The sequence below is a fragment of the Chlorocebus sabaeus genome, chromosome 21, assembly GCF_047675955.1.
Source record: "Chlorocebus sabaeus isolate Y175 chromosome 21, mChlSab1.0.hap1, whole genome shotgun sequence".
Classification (NCBI taxonomy): Eukaryota; Metazoa; Chordata; class Mammalia; order Primates; family Cercopithecidae; genus Chlorocebus; species Chlorocebus sabaeus.
Window position 1 is genome coordinate 37,192,953 of NC_132924.1, and position 9,938 is coordinate 37,202,890.

Here is a 9,938-nt window from a genome sequence, read left to right on the forward strand (position 1 = left end):
GTGCTGAGGGTGGGGTCCAGCTTTCAGATGACCGGCTCTGGACACCAAGGCTGTGGGTGGTACAGAATTGGCAGGGTGGTCCTAGCTAACTGGCTCTCCAGCAGGATCGCCTCACTACACAGCAGGCCCTGTGGGGACAGACGCAGCTGCCCAGTGCCCGGTGGGAATGTGGCCGGGGGCTGGAGCGCCTAGCTTAACACTTGAGAACCAAGACAGGACAATGCTTATACGTCGCCCTCCCCAGTTGTGTGTGTAACCACTTGCTTCTGGTCCCTGGCACTACCTGACAGACCCTGCCCTAGAAGGTTCTAGGCCACAGTTCCAGCAAGTACGCCCCCCACCCTCGCGAGCCAGGTTCAGCTTACTGTCCCTTCAGTGAAATGTAGCCCCACGGATGAGCAATTTCAGAATGTAGAGGAGCTGCGGGTGGTACTTTCCTTGGGGGACGGGTGTAAGGGCCGGGGCTTGTGTGTGCTGTGAGGAGAGGCCCCAGCTGTGGCGCTTGATCTCCAGCTGTCATGACCATCCCCCTTCTTCTCCCCTGCCCTACAGTGTGATGACCTGGTCAGCGGCCTCTCGCCCCCAGTGGCGGTGCTGGGGGAGCTGAAGCCCCAGCAGCAGCAGGACCTTGAGGCCTTCCTGCAGCTAGTGGGGTGCAGCTTACAGGGTGGGGGTCCAGGCCCCGAGGACACAGGCAGCAAGCAGCTCTTTATGACAGCCTACTTCTTGGTCAGTGCCCTCGCAGGTAAGGAGAAAAGGAGAAAATAAGAAAATGAAAGAAATGGCTGCTGCTGGCTTTAAAATGCTTTGCCTACTATCTATGCTCCTGGGGACACAGGGTGGTAACTGTGGAAGATTTGGTACATACAGGTCTCTCCCTTCTGGACAGGGAGGATAAGAGGCAGGAGACTGATGGGAAACCACAGAGAGCCTTTCCATCCAGCACAAGCCTCCCCACTCTCCCAGAGGGCCCTTCTCCCTCCTCCCCCAGGGAAGGCCACAGTGGGTGACCCCTTGCCAACAAAAGCAAGCATCTCCCTGACAGGCTGTGGTTCACACTGGAGTCCCAGCAGAGCTGAGTGGCAGCGGCTTTCATTTGGCAACTGCTCTCCTCGAGCATTTCAGTCCTTCTGATCTTCTTTGCAAACTTGTTATTCCCCACCCAGCACGCCCCTGTCTGGGGCAAGGGGGCCACAGAGAGCATCCAACCATCCAATGTACTAGGCTGGGAGGCAGAGCTGTGGCTGGGCCCAGATCCATAGCTTCTGCACTGGTCCTGAAATGGCCTCCCAAGGGAGCAGCCATCCAGTTACTGTGGAACAATCTCTGCCACCTCTGTACCACTCCCATCCGGAACCTACTATGCCAGAGCGCCTGTCAGGAGATGGGCATTCTTCACAAGGAAGCTGGGCTTCCTGTTCCCTCTCAGAAAAGCCAGTTGTGGCAAACCAGTCCCCACAGCTTCCCTTCATGGTGACACTAGTCAGGACACTTGGTTTCTGATACATTCAGGGTTCCTTCCCAGCACCACACAGAAACAGACCCAGTAATCTTCAGTTTTTAAAGAATTAATCAGAGAATGCCTCTCCCAGCTCTATGTGCTCATGAATATATGCTCTGTCTTGTTCCATCTCATGGATAAAAGTTTTGACTGGTAAACTGGAACAGGACGTAAGACAGAGCCCTGTATAACTCCAAAGAGACTTTCTCCCGATGTTAACATCAGGGTATCAGAATCTTTCAGAACAGGCATTCTGTCCAGAGCTAATACACAGGCCAGAGTTCTCCAACTTGTGAGAGGCCTTTTCTTCATATACCCCATTACTTACTGCAGCATTTCTATCAATAGGCTGGATCAGTGATGCCAAGTAGGTAACACAGGGCCAGCATCATGAATGCACCACAGTCCCCTTCTACTTGAGCCTAGACACAGCATCAAATTCTCTGCAACTGGCTGGGTGTCGTGGCCCACATCTGCAATCCTAGCGTTTTGGGAGGCTGAGGTAGGAGGATCACTTGAGCCCAGGAATTCGAGACCAGCCTCGGCAACATGGCAAGACCTCATCTGTACAAAAGATAAATTAGGTGTGTATCTCTGTAGTCCCAGCTACTTGAGAGGCTGTGGAGGATCGCTTGAGCCCAGGAATTCAAGGCTGCAGTGAACTATGATCATGCCACTGCAGTCCAACTTGAAAAAAAAAAATCTCTGCAAGTTTGCACACAGGCAGCAGGCCACTCAGTTGACACATGATATGAGACTGACTTGCTGTTTCTGAATTGGAAACTCAAAGGTAGTGAAATCTTTAGGTGCAGCTGGCAGTCTCTAAATTTTTCAACCAATCCTGCCCTTTTTTATTTCTCTGAACTGTGATCTCATTTGTATGTCAGTCCCAGTGGAGGCCAGGCTGGCATAGAGCCCTTCCATTTGTGCTCTTGCTAATCCTCAGCCTTTCTGAGTTGATTTTTTTTCCCTCTTAGTATAATTTTCTCTCCTTAGAAACCGAGGAAAGTGCTAGAATAGAAAATAGGGTGGTCTTAGGTCCTCACACCAGTTTCTGGCTAATAGCTGTTTTCAGCACTTCAGTCCCACATGTGACCTGTTTCCTGGGAAGCTTCCTCCACCACTTCGTAACCTTAAGCAAGTCAAAAGGTCTGAACTCCTTGGACCCTATTTGTAAAACAGAATTGGTATATGGAAGAGCAATCAAAATAATTTCAGTTCAAGAAACATTTAACAAGCTTAGACTATGTTTTAGGCACTGCTAGGTAAATATCAAATCTTGGCCCTCCAGGAAATCAGAGTCAAGTAGTAAAATTGGTGGGTAAGCTTGGTAACTTAGATGCTGTTCTTTCATTCCTGTGCACCTAGCACCTAGTGTACCATGCTCAAGATAACGGCTAAATGAGTAATATGGGACTCAGGTATTTCCAAGAATAAGGGATGAGGATGATGGCTACCTGGGTCCCTGGAGCCATCCTAGAAAGTGAAGGCAGGGCAGCAATGGCAGATGAGATGGCTGGGGACAGAGGCTCAGCTGGATATGCTAGGCCACATAGCTTTCCGTCTTCATCTTCCTGCTTTGGGGTAAGAGACTACTTGAGAAACTGTGGATTTTCTCTTCAGACAAATGCACACACATTTTGAATACCACATTAGGTTCTCTGGCAGGAGCATCCCCCTAGGTGCTGCCCCACACCCTTAGTAGCCTACACTCTCTCGAGAATGAGCCATGGTCCGTTGTTACACATTGCCTTTTTTAGGCTGCTAATACATGGTGGGAACGACTGAGTTCCTAACCAGTCCCTCAGCTACCTGATTCAGCAGGTGACTCATTCTTTTTTGCCTTTTCAGCTCAAAGCTTGTACCCCCAAGGGATTGTGGTCCTTTTAGGAACTCTGGGAGGTGTTTAATATCCACTTTGAGTAACACTGACCTGGTATTCTGTTCCCTGGGGCTTGGCAAGGGCCCTCCTGGTACAGCCCCTAGCCTGGCACAGCTCTGCTCCAACCTTTCTACTGTTGCCAGACTGCATTTTCCTCCCCAAAATGATTGGTGACAGGGATAGAGCCCTTTATAGTTTGCACAGTACTCTGACATATGCAAAAACAAAACAACTATGTAAATGAGGAAACTGAAGCTCATAGAGGTGTACCTGAGGCTGCCGCCTGAATGCACGGAGGGGCTCAAATGTCACTCTTCTGTCACCAGATGGCAGGGTCTACTTTTCCATGCTGATTCCTTCCCCCAGTCTGGGCAGTTCTTTCCATTTGGTAAATCGAATGTCAAGGAGTATCCTCTGTGGAATGCAGAGCTGGCAGCTGGGTTCCTACATCTGTTTTCTACAAGGTCTTTGCTGCCCATTTAGCACCGTTCATTCACTTACTCAACAACTGCTGAGTACCTCCCCTGCCTGGCTGGTGGGAAAGTACTAAAATATAAGTTAGGTGCCATCCAGGGGCTGGCTCTGTTCCCATGGACTTGTTTTTTTGGACTGTGACTGTGATTTTTGTCTCCTGCAGAAATGCCAGATAATGCAGCAGCTCTGCTGGGCACTTGCTGCAAACTCCAGATCATTCCCACACTGTGCCACTTGGTAAGTAACCTCCCAGATGGGACCTTAGAATGGATGGGAATGGGGAAATGATGAGGGGGTAGACATCCAACAGCCGATAAAACACCTCTAGCACTTCTCATCCACAACAGCTCTTCAAGATAGATTAATAACTATTGCTATTAACCCCATTTTTATACACATCCCACCCCATGGTAAGACTGAGACCCAGAGGGAAATGATTTGTCCAAATCACTTGTTAGCAGGTCCAGGACTCCATCCTTGTCTTTAGACTCCAAATCTTATATTTTTCCCATTGTTTGGAGAGAATTTTGGCCAAGGTTTGGTGTTACATTACAATAAAGGGGCCTGACACCATATTATTTGCAATGGCAGTTTTGTGCTGAGACTGGTTTGATTGAGCTGTGCAGCAGATTCGCCAGGGAGGTATCCAGGACTGATCTGTCCCAGCGAGACATAGCTTCTTTCATCCACTTTTAGGAGTATCGTTAGCTTGGTGCCCTCTGGAAATGACATTATAAGAGCATGAGTTAGGTAATGATGAGCTTAGCCCTAGAGAGTTAAGGTTAAGCTTTTCCTTTTTAAATTATAGATTGAGCCATTAGTAGAAAGAACCACCAACAGGTTGCCCTGAAGCCACCCTGATGGGGTAGCTAGTCTTGTGTAGCTTTTGCAGATGTTGCTCAGCCTGAGGCAGAGGAGCTGAGCACACATGGTCTGACTATTTTAAGGCCTAATTACTAAAGTCCAAGGCCAACCTGCTATGTTGGCCCAAAGGATCATCTCTCAGAGCTCTGCTATCAGATTTGGGAAGCAGGTATTGGGGCAGACTGCCTAGATAGGACCCTGACATTTGGTACACATCTACTCTGGGAACACCGAGTAATGTGGTTGGTGCCTTTGTGCATAACAAAGACATCAGAAGACTATGCAGCATGGCATCATTCCAAGGAGCAGATCAGGTATCACTCACAACTGAAAGCTTCCACAGGCCCAGAGGAACCTGCATTCTTGTACACTGACTGCAAAAATGGAACTACTTGAAAATGTGCCAGCATGTGTGTCCTGGGCCAGCTGAGGGTAAAGGCTGGTGGCACAGTCTGGTTATGGAAACAATACATGTCATTATTCTAATTGTACGCAGTGACGAGCAAAACAACAGCTCTGCTCTCAGATCTCAGCTCCTCTTGCAGCAACTGAGTGCTCAGCATTTGCTAAGTTAGTCCTTCCTAAGTATTTACAGACTCATCAACTGCAACTGAAGCAGGTAAAAAATAAAATCCTGCCAAGCCCATGTTATCTAACCCCTTCTCTGACAAACTCACACCTAGCTGTCCTCCTCCCTGCAGATCAGCTCTAGGACATTTGTGTTACCCCCCAAGTTCTGCTCTGTTGGTGTTCCAAGAGCAGCAGCCAGAACACATTTGGAGTTCAGAATGGAAGGTATTCTGCTTCTGCACATTCTGCCTTTTGGCAGCTGCTCAACATAGCCAAGACCTTCCTGGGTGTCTTCACATACCTCCCCTCAGATTTGCAATAGCTCTATTTAAGACATCAAGGTGTCTGCCTCCTCAAGGAATTTGAGTGTCATATTTCTTTAAGGGATTTACTTAAAACAGGGCACAAAATCTATCTGCAGCCCTGTCTTTTCTTGTCTAGTAGCCAGGGTAACTTTGAGAGGCTTTCTGAAAGGCTTTTGGGAGTACAGTGCCAGATACATTAACACATTTCCAAGAACTGGTGAAAGGGTGAGTTAGAATCAATAGCGAATGTTAACTTCACTCCACCACCCTCTGGGTCACTGTTACACCCTTATACCTACAAATGCCTGTGGGCAAAGGGGGTGGTAGATATTTAGAGAAGAAAGCTGGATGCTGCGCAGCTGTCATCCGCCAGGTGAAAGGACAGGGAGCCTGCAATGCTGTTGACAGTCTCCGGCCTGCACCAGTGGGGCTCCTCCTCAAATCACTGGGGTGTGATGCTGTACTTACAGAGCAGGTCTAATCTCTCTAAAGCACAATCAGTAGTTTGCAGTCTGAGCCTAATGGTAACGTTAAGCCTGTGGTTACATTGTGTGAGTTGTATTTGGCAAATCTACAAGGTTCGTGAGGCTGATTTTGATAATAAACACACAAGTACTTTTACATTGCAGTGAGTGCTACCCTTCAGTCACCTGGACAAGCTGTATGACTTTCAGGATAGTCACCACTGCTCAGGACATTTCTGGAATTTTTTCTTTTGGATTCTCTTCAGATTTCTTAAAATTCAGGCATACTTTCTAGGCTTATTTCATTTTTAATTTGAAATTTTACTACTTATAATCAGATCTTGAATGCCTGTTTCAAAATGAAATCTACTGGCAAATTTTTAATTGCTGAAGATTTTCTTAAAAGTATTACAGGCACGGATCAAGACCCTAAAAGCAAATCAAATATTTCAAGTATGTGCTGAGCAGGTGGAACTAGAGCAGCATCCAAAGTGACCTCAGTGAAGAAAACATTGAGTGTCTGCGTCATAGGCACGGCAGACGAGGTCCCTGCTCTCACGAGCAGCTTAGGGTTAAATAAGAGAAGGTGACTAAGTTTATGGATACAACATAATGGAGTAACATAAGGCTGAGTTCTGGGGTTGGAGGTAGATCGATGTAAAGGGATTGGGAAAGGCCCTCGATGTGGCATTTCAGCTGACAACTGAGTGACGAGAAAGGGAGATCAATAGGGAAGTTTGGAAGAAGGAATAGCAAGGGAAAAGGTTCTTGAGGCAGGAAGGATAATTATAAACTATGGTACCTACCTTTGAGGAGTTCATGCAAATATATAAGAAGTTCTGATATCTTCAGGGAAACAGAAACTTGGCATACTGGATATATGAGCAAAGTACATTCTGACGTTTCTAATGTACTGGAGTTAATGGAACTAGTAGAAAGTTCGGAGAGTAGGGATTCAGACAGAGGACACCAGGCAAATGGGATAGAATCAGGCCTGAATCAAATATATCATGTTACACCTCAAGGGTTTTCCTGCTGTATTTGGGTAATTTAAAAAACGACATAGTTGGCCAGGCATGATGGCTCATGTCTGTAATCCCAGCACTTTGGGAGGCCAAGGCGGGCGGATCACCTGAGGTCAGGAGATTGAGACCAGCCTGGCCAACATGGTGAAACCCCATCTCTACTAAAAATACAAAAATTAGCTGGGCGTGGTAGCGCGCCTGTAGTTCCAGCTACTTGGGAGGCTGAGGCAAAAGAGTCACTTAAACCCGGGAGGTAGAGGTTGCAGTGAGCCGAGATTGTGCCCCTGCACTCCAGCCTGGATGACAGAGGAAGACTGTCTCAAAAAAAAAAAAAAAAAAAAAGACATAGTTTTTTTCCCCCAGAATTACCTAGAAGTGCATTAGTATCCAATGTGGATTTTTAAAGAACATTTTAAAAGTGAATTTGTTTAAATGTGTCATTTCAGCTTCGTGTTCTGTCTGATGATGGAGTATCTGATCTTGAAGACCCAACCCTGGCTCCCCTGAAAGATACAGAAAGGTTTGGGATCGTGCAGCGCTTGTTTGCCTCAGCTGACATTAGCCTGGAGAGACTGAAGTCATCTGTGAAAGCTGTCATTCTGAAGGACTCTAAAGTCTTCCCACTACTTTGTATAGCCCTGAATGGACTCTGTGCTTTAGGCAGAGAACATTCATGATGTCATATGTGAACTAGAAGTATGTGTTATTGGCCAAGGCTGAGTAGTTTTCAGAATTGTTAAAGGTCACATGCACGTTAAAAGTTGACCAATGAAATGAATTTACAAAACAGTTTAAGAAGTGGTGACATTTTGCATTATGAATGACCTGACTTCTAGCCACCAGGTACTCTTTAAACAGTTTTCCTTATCAGAGGCCCTCCTGTGCTGGTGAGCCAGCATCTGAGTTAGGTTCCAGCACCTAAAGAGCTGGGAGGGCTGAGAATTCTTAGCATACATTCAGACTTTTTTTCTGCACAATAAGTCCATCTGTCACTTGCATTCCACTTTCTTTGTTATACAGAAAGAGTCTGACCCTTTAATCTAAAAGTTCTTTTTACATTGTGACTGCTGTGGGAAGGCAATTTCTCTGCACACAAGAGGCTGCGTTTTGGATGTGATGTATGCTATTTGATGACTGAAAATGAAAATGAACTGTAAATGCTCCTAGAGTATATTCTTCTGCTAAACAAAATTAAACTTTAAAAAATCTAATAGTAACACACGCCTGCTTGGGACCCTAGCTATATGCATTTTATGTGACCTTGCCATGCTCTGGTGAACATACTATTTCTATGTCTAGCACATGTTGATTTCCTATTAAAGGAAACTTTGAACTGTGTCTATTTTGCTTTTTATTCTGTTTTGATGTCCTTCTATAAATAGCTTGGACTGGATCCCTGATTCCATAGACAGGGTCTGAGCCACTGGGGATGAGGGGTAGCAGTTGTTGGAAACATATTAGACAGCACCTATTTTTTTCCCTGCAATATCACCCACTTATTCCCTTTCTTCCTTTCAGATTTTAATGTTAACAAGGAAGAATAAAGCAAATAATCCTTTTGTCACCACTACTAAAAATGAGACTCTATGGAAATGCTTATATGTTGAGGGAGAGGCTATAAAGTGACACATGGTGGCAGCAACTATACAGAAATGAACTTTATATACAAACTGGAAAGGAATATGCGAAAGTGAAAGCAGTTGTGCTAAAATGGTGGCACTATACTGCCTTTTGTCTGATTTTCTGAAATAAGTAAAAAGAACAAACTGCAAACGAAGGTGTAATATGAATCTACTTGTGTAAAAAGATGTATATATGTTATCAATATGTATGGAAAATTTCATTTAAAGAGTTCACATGAAATCTAACGGTGGCTCTTTGGGGAGAGAGCAACTTAGAGGTTGAGACAAGAGGCAGAGAAAGATTTTTTACCTTTCTATTCCTGCGAGAATTCTGTATGTCCTATCCTCCAAATTAAGAAACAGACGAAAATGAATGTCGAAAGAAGCCATCCCAACAAGCGCCGAAAGTCTGGGTTACGTCAGTCAGGAATCTAGCTGTTTCACAACTGTTCTAAGACCAGCCAGTTGACATGCTGGATTGTGTTTTAAGAACTAGCTATTAAAAAGGAGGTAGCTTTATGCAACTACAGTTGTTCCCAGCCTCCCATTACTGCCAGGCATCTTAGCAGACACCTGCAGAGATGTGGGTCCAACAAGGCTAGGTGTGCTTGCAGTGAGGTGGAATTGGGCTTCCAAAGGTTTAAAAATATTTAATGACGAAGTTGGAGATACCATCTTTGGAGGTTTCTAACTGATAATATCTCCAACTTCTTCCTCATTAAATGTTTTTTAAAAAGTGCCCCTATTGACATTAAGAACCATACTTTTTTTTTCATAATTAGATTTACAAACAAGTCTATTAGCTCAGGTCATCTGGAAAACAGTAAATAAAATGAATACTTCCTAGAATAGCACAGGACAGCCCCCTTAATTCTGATATTTCCATTCATAAGAGGACCACTTCTTCATAAATGGATGAAAGGAGTACCACTGACATAGCTAGTATTGTTGGTCCATTAATGACTCCTTAAATATGTCTAAGACCTAGTCCCTGGAACCCGTATGTTATTTTACATGGCAGAAAGGGACTTGGCAAATGCTTTTAAAGTTATGGACCTGACACGGACACATTATCCTGGATTATGTGGGTGGGCCCTTAAAGGAAAGAAGGCAGAAGAGACTGTGAGGGAGACTTGGCCCAAGAAAACGCAGGAAAGGTGAGGCCAACAGAAAGAATCTATGTGCCAGCCAGGCGCGGTGGCCTGTAATCACGCCTGTAATCCCAGCACTT

At 45.5% G+C, this 9,938-nt stretch overlaps 1 protein-coding gene across 2 annotated transcripts in view; it reads left to right on the forward strand.

Annotated features, from left to right (window-relative positions):
• Nucleotides 1-8,576, forward strand: part of GSDME (gasdermin E) — a 60,265-nt gene extending 51,689 nt beyond the window's left edge. For both annotated transcript variants that reach the window (XM_007981857.3, XM_007981855.3), the window contains exons 8-10: nucleotides 553-745; nucleotides 4,021-4,094; nucleotides 7,532-8,576. In XM_007981857.3, the coding sequence (XP_007980048.3) occupies nucleotides 553-745; nucleotides 4,021-4,094; nucleotides 7,532-7,762 (498 nt within the window). In that variant the 3' untranslated portion in view covers nucleotides 7,763-8,576. The remainder of the gene's footprint in view (nucleotides 1-552; nucleotides 746-4,020; nucleotides 4,095-7,531) is intronic.
• The last annotated feature ends 1,362 nt before the right edge of the window (nucleotides 8,577-9,938 follow it).